This window comes from Chelonoidis abingdonii, chromosome 3 (assembly GCF_003597395.2).
Source record: "Chelonoidis abingdonii isolate Lonesome George chromosome 3, CheloAbing_2.0, whole genome shotgun sequence".
NCBI classification, from domain to species: domain Eukaryota; kingdom Metazoa; phylum Chordata; order Testudines; family Testudinidae; genus Chelonoidis; species Chelonoidis abingdonii.
Window position 1 is genome coordinate 201,738,322 of NC_133771.1, and position 16,610 is coordinate 201,754,931.

The 16,610-nt window shown below is 39.5% G+C and overlaps 1 protein-coding gene across 2 annotated transcripts in view; it reads right to left on the bottom strand.

Annotated features, from left to right (window-relative positions):
- The window catches only part of ACTR2 (actin related protein 2), a 49,480-nt gene that overhangs the window by 22,445 nt on the left and 10,425 nt on the right, over nucleotides 1–16,610 (bottom strand). The window contains exons 2-4 of one of the 2 annotated variants that reach the window (XM_032806540.1): nucleotides 13,607–13,717; nucleotides 9,290–9,304; nucleotides 7,282–7,497 (exon numbers count right to left, since the gene is read on the bottom strand). In XM_032806540.1, the coding sequence (XP_032662431.1) occupies nucleotides 7,282–7,497; nucleotides 9,290–9,304; nucleotides 13,607–13,717 (342 nt within the window). The remainder of the gene's footprint in view (nucleotides 1–7,281; nucleotides 7,498–9,289; nucleotides 9,305–13,606; nucleotides 13,718–16,610) is intronic. The other variant, XM_032806541.2, reaches the window with a different exon arrangement.

Here is a 16,610-nt window from a genome sequence, read left to right on the forward strand (position 1 = left end):
ATATGCAGCTTGCCTGTGTGCAGCAATGGTCCCCCTGCCTCACACGGCACAGTGGCGTGGACATGTTAGCCTGACTGGGACAAGAACCACAGTGGCTCTCCCATGAAACCTGCACAAACGCATTGCTCAAGTTCTAGCTGAGGCCGATTACCACGATGTGAGAGAGCACATCAATGCCCTATTCCGTATCTTAGCAGCCCTAACCCTCCATGCCCCAAGAGCCTGTACCGAATAACTTCCTTCCCAAAATAAAAGCCGCTTACTGGAACCTCCTCTGGTGTTTCTCCTTCCCCAAGCATTGGCTGCCGTGACTGGCTTTCTTCCTCCTGGCTTGAGAGCAGCTCCTGGCTGAATGCATCTAGGGATGCCGGGTGTCTTCCTCCTCCTTAGCACTCTCACTCCCTCTTTGCTCCTCTTCCTCCTCCTGCCTTATTGGACTTGGCTCTTGAGTGTCCATGGTGGTACTCGGAGTGGAGGTGGGGTCACCCCAAGTATCGCATTCAGCTTTTAGTAAAAACGGCAGGTTGCAGGGGCAGCACCGGAGCAGCTGTTTGCCTCGCAGGCTTTGCGGTAGGCATTCCGCAGCTCCATCACTTTAACCCTGCACTGCAGAACGTCCTGGTCATGGCCCCTTTCCATCATATCCCTTGATATCTGCCCAAAGGTATCGTAATTCCTATGGCTGGAGCGCAACTGGAACTGGACAGCTTCCTCCCCCCAAACACCAATGAGGTCCAGCACCTTGCCATTGCTCCATACTGGGGATCGCCTGGCGCTTGGAGGCATGGTCACCTGGAAAGATTCGCTGAGAGCACTCCACGCCTGGCTGAGCAAACAGGAAGGGGATTTTCAAAATTCCCAGAGTTTAAAGGCAGATCTGACAGTTGGTCAGCTGATGGCAGGGCAGTAGAGTTCAAACTGATGACAGACTGGCTAAAACTGGCATTGTGAGACACTTCTGCAGGCCGATCAGAGCACAGGGCGTCCACACTGGCACCGCAGAGCTCCAGCGGGGACGCATCAAATGTTATTCCACTCGCCAAGGTGGAGTACCAGAAGCGCTCTAGCCGCAGAGTCAGAGCGCTCTACATGCCTTGCCAGTGTGGACGGGTCATGCGTTAGAGCGCACTAGAGTGCTTTAATGCGCTCTAGCTCGCAAGTGTAGCCATGCCCTAAGTTAAAAAAGACATGCCACATTAATTTAATGGAGGGGGAGGGGAGGAAGAAAGAGAAGGGTTTAATGCTTGTAAATAAACCCCACACACCACTTTTTCCATAGCTTTAGTGAACTGAATTGTTTTTCAAACAAACAAACAAAAAAGCCACACCTAATTGAGGAGTGGGAGGCAGCCACGTACTTCATTACTGCAATTTGACTTTGGAATGAAGTTAAGAGAGACAATGTGGGTGAAGTAATATCTTTAATTAGACCAACTTCTGTTGGTGAAAGACAAGCTTTTGAGCTTACACAGAACTCTTCTTCAGGGCATGGAACGTACTGTGTTAAAAGTGGACATTCCTGTCACTTTCTGAAGCTTGACTAACTTTTTTTCTGCTGCCAAGGTCTATTTGACTCATTCCTTCAACTGTTTTTTGTATGATACACAGAAATAAAACATAGGGCTGAAATGTAAGAAATAGGGTCAGCCCCTTACAAAAAAAAATAAATCTATAAACAGCACCAATTGCGGACATCGGAGCCAGTATCACAAGCTATTTTATACAGCTCTGCCTTCCTGTTCCCTGTTCTTGGTGAAGATATAACGGACTACAGTGTAGCCAACTCATGATTTTATCATCAGTCTCTCAATATTTGGTGTTCTTCTTAAAGCGCCAGCTGCTGGAACGAAGAGATTGCATAAGACTCTCAAGTTTCATTATAAAAAAGGTGCATGGTTGTGAAGAAAATTTTGAAAATGTAAGCAAATGTATCTTAAAGCCTAAGAAACCAGATAGCAAATAAAAAGAAAATAATAATGTAAATTTGAGGCCTTGCTAAGGATTCTTAAATTATTAAATTACAGAACATTTTAAGAAAAACGTATACTGCATATAATACAAAGTAAAGGTAACTTTTCTTTCAAACACATTAACGTCCTGCTGCTATAAGCAACTATAAATGACACAGACTTCCTGGATTTAAAAAAGCAATTCGTTAAAGTCAGCCACAGTTGAAATCGTAAGGCTAAATAACCACAATATTTAATTATACCCTGCAAACATGTATCGTTCTAAGAAACAGCACTCATCAAAACTTACACAAGTTAAATATCAAAAAGTTCTTATCCTGTGCTCTAGCTCTCCTTAACCATTAAAATACTATTACATAGTTTATTGCTAATTTGCCTTTAGCTTATAATTTTAAATACAATTTGACTATTTAAAGAAAACTCCACAGACTGTAGGACAGTGCTTCACAGAGTAGTTCTTTGACAAGTTTACAGCAAAGGCAAGAAAGACTGAGCGAACAAAACACGCAGTTTATTACAGCCATGACTCACAAGCGATTGACCGCTTCCCCTTGTCTCAATATGCTTTTACCAGAGCAGAAGAAACTGATAAGAATTCAGTAGGTTTTAGCATTACAGACTGGTTAAACCAGAAATGCTCTGACAGCTGACTATTTAAAACAAACAGCTCCAGGAAAAGATGACATTTCACTTCTCTTAAAATATCTAAATGAATCAAGCACTGACTTTTTCCAACTTCTCCTTGGCATCATTTCAAAAAGTCTGCTGTTAACATGGCTCAATTTAAAAGACTGGCCAGTTTCACAAATTTGTTCCTTGGCAGGTTAAGACCTACAATCATATTTCTCAGCTTTTTTGCTGAAGAATTGGACGTAGTTTTAGTGATCTGCAAAGTATGTCTAAATGTTTTAAAACAAGTTTGAAATTAAGAGGGAATTCTTTTGAAAGTATTTTCTTTCTCCTGCCCCCACCACTCTCCAGCATACAGCAGAACCTCAGAGTTATGACTACCAGAGTTACAAACTGACCAACGAACTGCACACCTCATCTAGAACCGGAAGCACACAATCAGGCAGCAGAAGAGATGGGGGGTGGAGCAGATACGATCCAGAACTGTATTAAACACAAACTACTAAAAAAATAAAAAGCAGCATTTTTCTTCTGCATAGTAGAATGTTTCAAAGCTGTATTAAGTCAATGTTCAGTTGTAAACTTTTGAAAGAACAACCGTAACGTTTTGTTCAGAGTTACGAACAATGTCCATTCCCGAGGTTTTCGTAACTCTGAGGTTCTACTGAATAAGCCTTTAAATTTTTCCTGTATAAAGTACTGTCCCATGTTTTCTCCTCCTTCTATTAAGTCTCTAACATTAACAACCCCTCTATAAAACCAGCTGAGAATCCTGTGGTACCTTATAGACTAACAGACATTTTGGAGCACGAGCTTACATGCATCTGATGAAGTAGGTATTCACCCACGAAAGCTCATGCTCCAAAACATCTGTTAGTCTATAAGGTGCCACAGGATTCTCTGCTGCTTTTACAGATCCAGACTAACATGGCTACCCCTCTGATACTTAACCCCTCTATACACTCTACTGAACTCCCATTTGACCTCTCCTCCTAGATTTTAGTTTCTGAATTTTCAAAAAAGGCATAAATGCTTAACTGCCATTTGTGCTTTTGAAAATTTCCCCCCAGACCATACTTCTGCTGTTCTGTGGTATGAGAGTAAAACACTCCATGAGTTACAGACCCCATTTAACTCAAAAAAACTCAGAACTCAACACACGTCCCTCACAGGGTCAACACTCCAAAGGAAGAGACTGAGCAAAATTTACTTTTACTGACCTCATTTTTTAACAGTAACTAGGCTAATTCTGCAATGTAATAATGCTGTGACACTTAGTTGGATTTTAAAAATAAATTAATACCAACATATTTAGGAATGGCTGCAGAGATTTTCACTATCCAAAGCCTGCTAACTCAAGTACACTGCAAACAATACTGGAAAGACCTGCATACATTTTCCCAAAACATTTGCGTGAGCATGATATATAGGAAGACAGAAGTCAAGGAGTATGAAAATGTACAAAGATCAGGCTGTGGAGCACCTTGCTGTAGGGTTCTTAAAAAAACTGACTAAGTGGCGTGGAAGACAGTTTGGTAGAATATCTACTTACCTTGCACATTAAGGTATGTGCAAATACCACAAATTAGGGATAGGGTTCTGTAGTTGCCATGATCTAATGAGCACAAACACAGCAGTTTAGTAAGTTACACGGCAGAAACAGTGTTCTACCTCAAAAGGGAGCATGGGAAAGAATAGCAAGCAAAACAAGAAACTATCTGCGCTTCTAGACCTGAGCTGACACAGAATTACTGCTGTTCCCAATCTGTATGAATTATATTGCTCATAAAATGAACCAAAATTGTAATGCGAGAAAGGTATGTAACAACTTCTATCTGCCCATAACCAGAATATGCTTACAGGATTAGTTACTGCGTTCGCACGTTCCACTATATTCCTGATATTACTGGAAAGACATACTTTTTGCAGTGAACGCATAAGGTTTCTGTTTTTAGCTACGCTTATTTCAGACATTTTAAACTTATTTTGTTTGATGTCTGTTATTGCAGTCTCGCCACATGCATGGCACACACCACATTTGACAAATCTGATAGCCAAATAGCAACAAGAATATACTCCTCAAAATAAATCTTTGCTTCTATTAAAGTTATTGTTTTGTTGCCAGTCCAATGCCTTTCTCCAAGAATGGCAGGAGCCCAACAATAAAGCATTGGAAGCTAGAAAAAGAGAATGATCCAGAATACTAAACAATGGAACTGTAAGGGTGACAATGCCAGAGAATGCTTCTACCACCGCTACAGAATACACAACAGAAAGGCAGACAATTGGGCTGTTCCTGAGAGGGGATGTTACAAGTGTGAGAATTTAATGGATACACAGAGGTTGAGATAAAAGTTACACCAAGACACTTACAAAGCTAATTACACTGCAGACCAAAGCAGAAATTGCCTCTTTTTAGCTATGTTCTGAAACAAACCATGGCAGCGCTTTAGCACTGCGCTAAATGTAGACTAATCCTAACAAAAGCCAGGCAGACTAAAATAACTGTTAAGATTTATGAGGATATGTTAAGTGCACACGGTTAAAATGACTTTTCATAAAAACTCATTTCAATTAATCATTTATTTAAGAAGCAATTGTGTTGCATTGCACTGAGGATTTCATGATAAATATACCAGAATTATTACAGATTCATTACATATCATGAAACTCTTAACTCAAGTCTTTCATCTGATCTTGGATTGGCCTCTCATTCTAGCTTCAAAAATAGAAAAAAACTGGATAAAGTTTTGATTCTTTTCTATATATTACCTTTTAAAACTAGAAAGATTTGATTTATCATGCTGTGATCCAGTACAAAAGCTGAGGCATTAGAAGAACTAAAGTTTTCACTTCACTCAAAAAACTATAAAGATGTTTATATATAAAGGCTGGAATGCTCTACATACACAAGAAAATTCTTAATTTCCTTGCTCAGGTTTACATTCTCTGAAATGGTGTAATGAAGTACTGTAATTTCCCCCCCAATGAATTATATGAAACAACAAAGTAGAAAACACACTTCAGAAGTTATGGTGATTTTGAACAAGATCATTTTGTACTAGAATAATCACAAGAGTCTTTGGATAAGTTAGAAAAACAAAAAACCACTACACCTTGATAGATTTCTGAATGGTCAAGAAACCTGATGAGGAAATTCAATCATTCATGCCACGAAGGCAGCCATATATTTGTTAGAACTGTTCAGTCTGTCTATTGTACTGTATTAGTCAGTTTCTAGTTTCATATCCGTTAACACTAAAGTTCTACAGAGTCTTGGAAAGTTTTCAGTTAAAATATCACCTTTTTAATAATCAATTTATTCCTGCAGCAAAATCTTTGAAAGAAGAGGTTATTACCAAGGTATTCTCTGCCACATTTGAAACTACTGAATAATTACTCTTTTCTCCAGAATTATAGACCTCTGTTAATGTGACAGAAAGTCAACAAATTTTATGCTATGCTCACATTATTACCTTTTCAAAACTGTGAGCCTTTGTGACAGATAATTGTTAAAAATACAAATTGTATAAGGAGACATTTCTTTTATATGAGGCACTTGCCCATCTAAGTCAATGCTGGATTGGGGATGCAGCCTAAGGGTATATCTACATTGTAATTAAAAACCCAGAGCTGGCCTGTGCCAGCTGACTTGGGCTGAGGGGCTGTTTAACTGTAGTATAGACATCTGGCATCAGGCTGGAGGCCAGGCTCTAGGACCCTGAGAGGTGGGAGGGTCCCAGACCTCAGGCTGCAGCCAAAGCTGGAACGTCTACACCACAATTAAATGGCTGCACACATCGAGCCCGAGTCAGCTGGCACAGACCAACTATGGTGTTTAATTGCAGTGTAGACATACCCTCCAAGATCTCACCCATGCCAGACAGCACGGTGGCACCCAACAGCTAGTTGCAGGACCTCCTTCCGAGAAAAGCTGTCATTAGATAGTCCCCAGAACCTATTACAGATTTGGAGGGCAGGGGGGATTTGCTGGCAAAAATCAACTCTCTCTTAGCATGTCTCAGATGCCTACAGCAACACTGCGCACTCTGCCTGGTAAACCACTCCTTGCTTCCAAGCCACCAACTTAATTTCCCTTGTAAACTCTGCTAATCTCTCAGTTGGAGTCAAATTTATTTAGGGCTTGATCCTGAGAAGCGCTGAGAACTCGGCATTAATCTAATATCCAGTAGTCAATGGGACTGCTCATATGCTTAAAGATAAGTATGAACTTTAGACCAAGGAAGCAAAGCACTGCTCACAATACTGCAGGATTAAGTCCTTGAGAAAAGGAGGTGAAGGAAGATAGAACTGGGTTTTGGAAGACTTTTCCTATGTATTAGGCATCAGCCCACTTTATTGTGTCAATGAGGATGGGACATGTAGGAATACTTGAACTTCAGTGCCTGAATCAGTGATTTCCTGGTACAGAAGCTTGCATGGGACTGTTAGTCTGTTTAGACTTTAGGACTAAGTAGGCTTGTTTGCCCTTGGATAAACTAGGAAGGTGACTATTCTAGGCTGTGATCAATTCTCTCATTTTCTGCGAGGAAGAATGTTGCCTTGAGCGGTTATCTTACGTTTTAAAAAAGCAGTGACCTCTTCGACAAAATTTAGTGCCTGCCATCATCAATTCCTGCTCTCCACAAATATGTTTTCCTTATCAAGTCAAGAAACATACCTCTACAATCTTCTCCCTGTTTTTCGTTGGGTTCATGGGAGGTTCTGTGAGTAGTATTTTACAGTTCTTTGTGTCGATGTTAAGTTTTTCTGGTCCAAATGTGTAGTCCCAGAGGTGCTTCATATCATCCCAGTTCCGGACTATGCCATTTTCCATTGGGTAGTTAACTTCCAGCATTGAGCGTAATTCACTTGCTTCATCACCAACCATAAGATCCTACAAAGTTACAGTATTGAAGTTTGTATGTCAGATTGCAAGAATTTTCATTATTCTTCAGCAGTTTTTAATGTTAAGAATAAAAGATATTCCAACTTGCATCTGATTATATGTACTTAATGACCCATGCCCTGAAATTAGTTTTTATATATATAAAAAGTAAGCTTTACTGCTCAAAATATTTAATCTGGCTGAGATCAATACTAGATCTTTTAAGACAATCCATATTTGGAAGACTTTATAACCTTAAATCAAACTTACCTTAGTAAGAAGCTACTCTGCATTTTGTCACGGTGGAACAGTAAAGAAACCTTAGTATGTACAGACTTTTATTCATTGAGATCTCCAAAATTACTTCAGCAAATACTCACTTGAATAGGTTGAGATGTGAAAAAGCACATAAAAGATAGTCGGTGGGGTTGGCAGAAAAATTTTCCATGCATGCTGCAAGTTTCTGTGCACATTCCCAAAACAGGAATAATGAGAGCTGCATAAGCATACAGAACAAGTAGCAAAAGCAAATAAGAGACTGGAAGTACCACACTAAACATTAAAATAAAAAGTGGTTTAACTAAGCCTATGCCAGTCAAGTTTTAAGAGGACAGACAGATAATGGATATAAATCCCATTTGTTCCACATCAAAAAAAACAAAACAAAAAAACCTACCCCAGTATATTTTATACAAAATACACATATTACTCAGTTGTGATTCATATAGTCAATTTCTAAATTGATTATATAAGAAAACACTTTCCTTTTCCCCAGATATTTCCTGAGGCAAGTGGGTACAATAAAATGTTACCTTTGCCTCCCACTACAGCCCATCTTCTTCCAAAGGAGCCTTAATGCCTGATTTACCGCCATATTTAAAGAAATGAATTACAATATATCCTCTTTTTAAATATCGTATTTCTACAATCTATCAAAATAACAAGTGTTTCCATTATTATAATATTTAAGGACAATGAAATGGTTGCTTTTCACCAAATAGTCTACTGCAGAGTTCACAACCCAATCACTGTGCCACTGAGAAGTGAAGGTGGCTCAGATTCTCTGTTTAAGCTAAGAAACAAGAAAAAGACATAATGAGAAGCAAACTGGAACTTTTAAATTATTTTTAGTTTTAATAATCTAAGAAGTTACTGATAAAGAAATAATTTTATAACATGATTTTTAATTTGAGTCCCCTAATCAGTTTTCTTAGTTTTATAAAACAGTTTTCATAGAATGTACTATTTATGTAAAAATTAGAAACCTAACCCCTAAACTTTAGGAAGACCATAATTTGTTAAACTCACCCCAACAAACATACCACTAAGTAACCATGTGACAACATCAGTTCTATTACAACAAATTCATAACATTCTGATTGTATTTAACAATCGCTAGTTAAAGAAGAACCATCTGAAATCTGTTCTGTGCATGGTGTATACCTCAGAACAGGACATAGTCAAGGAAAAGCCATGATCTTTTTCCTGTCTTCATTATTTTGTTATGTTAGATAAAGCATTTTCTAATGTTAACATTACATTCATGTTGATCATATAGAAAAATGAATTATTCTTGCATCTACACATAACTACAGGTCATGTCACAATCAGAAGCAATATACAAGATTCTTATGGAATTAGTTGCTACTGAAGCAAAGCAATGAACAAAATTTAAAATAAGTAATCGAATGTAAAATGTGGGACAAGACAAAACATTAAAAAGCATCAAAATAATGCAACAGCTACTACGTCCCACAGAGCAAAAAATGGGAAACAAACAGTACAGGGGCACCTCACTTACCATCTTTTTGTTATTCTACTTCAACAGGTCAAGAAAGGTGAAGAAAGAAGGTAGAAGCAAAAGAGTCAGAAATGGCCTAAAGGAAATCCTCATTCAAATTATTTTAAGTACACAGTAGATATAAAGCAGAAAAGAGATGCATGTATTGCTGCAAGCGTTCTGAGTTAGTGTAGTTAGGGCCAAGCTAACACTGTCAATGACATTGCTGTTCTTCTCAGAAGTCATTTCTGTCTGTGATTAACTTGTTTCCATTAGGTTAGTGACAGACATCTCATTTTTATTCACAATATGCTATTGATATACTAGGGTCTTTGCATCTTTTCTGAGCAGCAAAATCTTTTACATGTGGATATCCCATTAAAATGGAATTGTATCCAATGTGAGTGGTAGATCTGGAGTAGACTAACTGTGTGGTGGATTTGGAAGTAACTAATGCCAGCACACTGCTACCAGGATCCCTGCTTTCCTCCACCTCTTTTTTTTCCATAAAATATTCATCCTTGCAACCCTTGGAGTTGAATTTTTATTATAACAGTTATAAAAATATTAAGCTAAAATAGAAACTTGTGAGTTCCTTTGTAGTTTTGTATTATGGAATAGCTACATAACCAAATGGAATCAAATTGATAAAGTGCATAAACTGAAATGTTGTTTACTTATTTATTTATTCATTCTAACTGAATTAAGTGCTCATGAAGTGACACAGCAATAGCAGTGATCTGAAACAGGTACAGTGCAGGCAGATTTGTGCACACTTCCCTAAACAGCTCAGCATCTCAGTTTTGCCATGCAGAACCTCATGCTGGAGAGGAGCTAGAAGAATTAACAGCCATTGTGTTACACTGCAAGATATGTACTTTTGTGGACAAGCAGGGACTAGAATGCCATTCTCACGATCAAAACCCAGGTCTCCTGTCACCAACTCTTCCAATAGCATATTATTAAGAAAAATATCAGCTCCAGTAAGGCGTGTTTACTTGCTCTATTTACACATGACAATAACATCATGGCAAGTACTCTGCATAGGCAGCTGCCAGAAAATCCACATCCAGTAGCAGGAGCAGCACAGAGTGAATGCTGACTATATTCTCCACCCACTCAAAGCCTACAGCCACCCCACTCTATGGATTTCCGAGATAGGAACTGAGGAAGAAAATTGTGGGGCATGGACTAGGAATAAAAATGGGGTAATGTGCATAGTTGGGCCTGTTCTACTCCAAGGAAGTATCCCTAAAGATTCTAATTAGTTTTAAAATGGATCCATCAAAATCTCTTTGGATGAAAGTGCAGCGTAGTTTAGGCTCCTTAAACCAACCATTTTTACCAAACCAGTTTCAAAAACTGCTGAAGGTAGTTTAGAAGTTGGTTCACTAAAACTGGTTCAAGCTGCCAGGAGCCTGGTTTGCACTAGAGCTTCAAGCAGTTTTAAAATCAGTTAAGCTCAACAGATTTTAAAAGTGGTTGGAATTTTGGGGGAAACTGTTCCAGGAAAAACCATACCTTTGCATGCATATACTTGTGATGTAGCTGTTTCTCCTTATGTCCTCATTTGTTCTCCTGACAGGAATAATGGGCAAGAGAGGGTTAGGCTGCTTTTATAAAATCCTGTTTTAGGACTCATTTCACTCAGTTCCTGAATTTGACTAGCTTTTCTGAATATTTTTAAAGAGCTAAACTGATGATGTTCTTATCAATTTCCTTTGCTCAAGAGTCTACTGAATGAGCCACAATGCTCTTTAATGTGTAGCTGGAATTAAATTATACTAACATTTGAATGGATTATCTGCCAAAAATATCTTTTCAGGAAAGCAGCAGAAATGTAATGACATCCACAGGGGAAAAAATGGTCCTCAGACAGTTTCACTGTGCTGTCTTACTGAATTTATTCTACATATGCACCAGGAAAGAAGTTCTGAGACAGATCTGTAGGGTGGTTGTTTGCTTCTCCCAACCTGTTTTTTTGTTGTTGTTTTTTTTGCGGTCGGGGGCTTGTCTTAAAGCAATTACAATAAAGTAGACAGGTGCTGTAAAGTAGTTACAAAATAAACCAGGAGTCCAAGTCCCATTCTTCATTAAAATATCCTTGAGAGATTCCATCTTTAGAATGGGAGACATGATACAAGAGGTTAGATGCAAAAAGCATCAATACATCAAATATGACATTCCCCTCAACCCCATTCCAGAGCCTCAACTCATATAAAGTCAAATACTCAGATGATCAAAGGCCATCCTAAACTGGGCTAGCAGCACTGACCAAGGCAGGGCTTGAAAAAATGTGTCAGACCCATTAGCCATAACACTAAAGCTTCTAGCCTAAGGTAGAAACAAAGGAGAAAGAAGATGGGTCCATATCAGCAATCTTCAGGGGAAATTCCTTGGTGAGACATTTCTAACCACTGTGTAGGGTGAGGGGATTTCTGCCAGGATTGTACTTGGACTCTGCTTGGGGAATCTAGCTTTCACTTCAGCTTCTGGAAATTAGATATCAGAAAAATGTGAACCTTCAATTGCCCCCCTCAAGCTTCTAGAAATGAGAAGCGCTCTCTCTTTCTCCCTCTATGTCCTCCCAGCTACTGTGAAGGTGAAAAGTCCTCTACTACCCAGCCTCCTGGCTGCTGAGGGATGCAGGAGAGAAAATGAAAGATCTCTGCTACTTTACACCTTTCCGGTCTAGACCTTTACTTTGCATTTTTTGTCATTGTTCCTCTTGAATGATTCTAATGCCACCTTCTACTAATGCTCATACTTTCCCCTAAGCACCAGCAGGAAATGGTTTCAGTGCTGTATATAGGATTCCAAATATTAAGAGTGAAACTGACCAGAGTTCTGTTGATTTCATTCTGCTGCCCATATCTTTGTGAGGCAGCAGCAACAAAGACACAAACTTTATCTGCACACTCAGGAAGTCAGCCCTGCATCTACTTAAATCTTAAATAGTATCTTTGCAGTCAGAAAGATTAGAAACATAGGCTCCCACATGCCTCAAGGAAGGTTTTCAACTCAATGCTAGGTGATTAGATTTTTTTTAAACCTGGAATATTACAATATTTTTAGACTGTAAGCTCCTTAGAGCAGGGATTGTTTCTCTATTCTGTGGAAAGCTCTATGTCTACCATCAATACTTAAAACATAATGAAAAATAAATACAAGCAAAGTTAGGCATCTCATACAAGTTCACAGATGGTTTTGCTTACAAGTAAATTGTATACTGAACAATAAAAATTATAGGCTATAGCCATTAACTCATCATTGTCTCAGAATCTTGCACTAAGACTGGACAGCAAGGATTAGCCATCTGATCAACAGATGTCTCATTTCCCCAAATCCCTTATCAAGATTTAAGAGTCCCAGCCCCCTATGCACACTGGCCCCCTGACAGTCAGTTTCCAGTAACATTAATCTACCTTTCTGCTCACCACATGCCCCAAAAGGGTGCAGCTGTTAAAGCTCATTACTTGAGCAGTGAATCACAGGAAAGACTGCTAGAGGGGGCGTGATAAAAGAAGGAGAAAGTACTTTCATGTATTACAGTAGAACCTCAGAGTTATGAACACCTTGTTAATGGAGGTTGTTCATAACTCTGAAACGTTTAGTTCTGAACAAAACATTATAGTTGTTCTTTCAGAAATTTACAACTAAGCATTGACTTAATACAGCTTTGAAACTTTAACATGCAGAAGAAAGATGCTTTTAACCATCTTAATTTAAATGAAACAAGCACAGAAACTGTTTCCTTACCTTTTATTTTTTTTAATAGTTTACATTTGCAGGGGTTCTCAAGCTTCATTGCACTGTGATCCCCTTCTGACAATAAAAATTACTACATGACCCCAGGAGAGGGGAACAAAGTCTGAGCCCACCAGAACCCTCCTATCCTGGGTGGGCCAAAGCCTGAACCCCACAGCCCCGGGTGGGGGGGACCAAGCTGAAGCCCAAGGGCTTCAGCCCCAGGCAGGAAACCAGTAACCTGAGCACCTCTGCCCAGGGCTGAAGTCCTCAGACTTTGGCTTTGGCCCTAGGAGGTGGGGCTCGGGCTTCTGCCTTGGGCCCCAGCAAATCTAAGCCAGACCCAGTGACCCCATTGAAATGGGGTTGCAACTTACTTTGGAGTCCCAACGCACAGTTTGAGAACCGCTGGTGTTTGCTTTTGCTTTTTCTTTTTGGTCTTTGCAGCCTGATTCCATACTTCCAGTTCCAAATGAGGGGTGTGGTTGACTGATCAGTTTGTAACTCTGTTGTTTTTAACTCTGAGGTTCTACTGTATACAACTGAAAGACTACTCTGAATGCTTTAATCTGTTATAGGAAAAAACATTACCTTGATTTCAATGTTTCCCACTTTGGCAGTTGATCTTATAATTGGTCTTCCAACCAAAGCTGGAAAGATGTGCTCCGGAAAATTTGAGCCTGCATACCCACATTTCACAAACTGGAAAGAAAGAAGTTGAATAATTTGGTTAGTTAATATATGCATCACATTTGTTTATTACTATTAAAAACATTTTAATCTTTGGGGGGAAATTTCAAATGCAGGTAAGGAATTTAAGAAAGTAAGTCATGTTGTATTAATTTCGATGTAATAAAGGGGCCAAAAGAGTTCAAGGTGTTAACGTGATCCTGACTTCCAACATTAAACAGTTTGAACAAGGTTCGAAGTTTGGAATACAGTGACCTCGGCCTGCTGCGTTCCATGGCAAACAGATCATTAAAAATCCTTTTATTAAAGATACTCAGAAGAAGGAAAAACAGTAAAAGCATTTGAAATGTAAAATATTAAATAGGGCTCTCATTTTAACAACGTCACTTGTTCCCTTTCCCTATAGCTTGAGAGTTTTTAGAAAGGGTGGAGGGAAGCCTCTTCAGTGGTAAAGAAGGTAACTACTGTCGTTTTGGGGAAAAACAAAGAAATTAACTGAGATGGGCTGGAGCTATTATTGCTTTTGTTGTTAAAGCCCATCCCATTTCTGAAGGCGACAAAACAAAAACACACACACACAAGGGGTGATAGAAAAGAAAAGCAAAGAGAGAAAATGCAGCTTCTATCTCTGGTGTTGACTCTCACATGCATCCTCACCGCTGAAAAAAACAGATAGCACAGAGACTTATTACCCACTCTGAGACCTGGCAAACTTATACCAGCAGAGGCCTATTTAGGTCATTGCTTTAAGCTACCTCTTTCTGGTCACAGGCTCACAGCAATGCTGCAAAACATGCAGTCTTGGCCAGACTCTCAGACAGAAGGAAAAAGGAGCGAGAGACATGAAAGAAAAGAAATAAGGTAAGGAAGGAAAAAGATATATTGGGGGGAGATGGGAGAAGAGAGTCTCACATCCCAAGTGATGTGTGGGATGCGAGACTTGTGGGGGTAGTGATGTCATCTGGCCCGGTTTGGTCAGGACATCTTTCAGGAATAGGATAAAGAAGATCTGAGCTCCGAGGAGACAGTGGCCATCATGGTGAAGCTCATTCTAGTGAGCAATTATTCTCCCCAAAGTCTCTCTCTTTAAGGACCCCACAAGGCAGTGATGGCTGGAAAAGACCATCCTCTCATTATTTTGTCCAACAATTAGGCCTAGTTCCCAATACACCAATTTTGGTTTACTGATTTCCACTTCCACACTTTTCTTGTTTACCAAGAATGATCTTAACGTAGTCCTTAAGTAATATCCGTAGACCTTTTTGCTTGAACTAATTCAGTCTGTCCCACTTTTGCACCTTTTCCCATCAATATTTGTTGTCATAGGTTATTGTGACATCTAATGAACGTACACTCACTTTTTATAGTTGAGGTCACAATTAGGGTAAATTTGTAGGCCCAAATGTACATTTACAAGTCTCTGCCTAGAACTTCAATACTCATTTTAAAGTAGTTTTAGAAAGTTTTTTTAAGCACATATCTGAAATTTTGAAGCGAAACCTCCTGTTTCATTTGCTAGAGATACGCTGAGACCTCTGACCTTAACTATACTGTATTTGGCTCAACTCCCCCACCATTCTACAAATCTACATTGATCATCTTTCAGGGGGTCCTCTGGCAGCAAGCAGGTTACTTGTCAAGCCCTTAGGGCCTGTCTGTACTGCCCCATAGTTTGGGCTAATGGAGTATGAATAGCAGTGCACAAGTGCTGTCCTGTAACTCCCAGGTGTGGATACTGCAGGTGCAAACTGAAAAGTTCTGCTGCAAACTCAGGACTCTTCAGTTTGCGTCCACATAAGGGAGTAATAGCACAGCACTTTAGTGTCCGTTGCTATTCACAGCTCTTCAGTCCAAACTGCAGGGCAGTGTAGACAGGCCCCAAGAGTAATAAGGCATTATTAAAATTATACTTGAAAGAACTTAATGTAAGTCTACATTTTCTAAGATGTAGGACATGCTACCCTGGGAAAGGGTGTTTTTTGTTTTATTTTGGGGGGTGGGAGTGGTTAGCCGTGGGAGCAGACAGATTTCAAGTTTTCTCTAGCATTTCTGCTGTGTCTATAAAAACAAAAAAAGTCTCCAGTTGTTATGGTTGTGGAGAAATACTTGGATTATTTTTTGAAAGCTAACTGATGCAGTAATTTCTGCCTGAATTCTAAAGTGTGAACTATCCTATTCATGTCAACTGATATTAACTCAAATGCCACTTAGAATACTTTAAATATCAGCATTGCTCAAAGCATGTAAGAAAGGAGGAAAAATATATTGTCAAGATATACACCATTACTTCCATGAGGGAAGAGGAGAAGTGGTGGTGCATGAAGATCTATACATTAAAAGAAACAGCAGGCCTTTAACATTCCAGGGGCGGGGCGGGGGGTTAGGGCAGGAGGCATGTTTGGGGGTTTTCTGCCCCCCCAAAGGGAGGCTCAACTTTCATAAGTTTGGGAAATGTGGATATAAGTTAAGAACCTTAAATACAATGGCAATAATTACAATTCATTTAATATGGCTCCTTACCTAGTAGCTGCTACACTTTTACTTAGCAAAACCAATTTGCATTCAGCAATAGAAAAACATGATGCAGGGCAAAAAACTTTTGTCACCCTCGCTTTTCTTCTTGTACATCACCTCCATTTTTAATGTGTTCTCTGCCAGTTGAGTCAACTTGACATGTCTGAGGGTTAGGAAAAGTGTTCTTGAGCTTATCAACTCCTCTCCACAAGTCCCAACTCCTTTCCAAAGATGAAAGGTCTCCTTCTGCAATATGGTATGAAATGGCAAGGCAAGGGCTCGTCAGCCCTTCTGCTTATTCTGAGGCTATCAATAGCTAGGACTTATACAGATGTTGTCTCTACATGCATCAGGTGCTGCTCCTATTTATGAATGCAATTAATGGCCAACC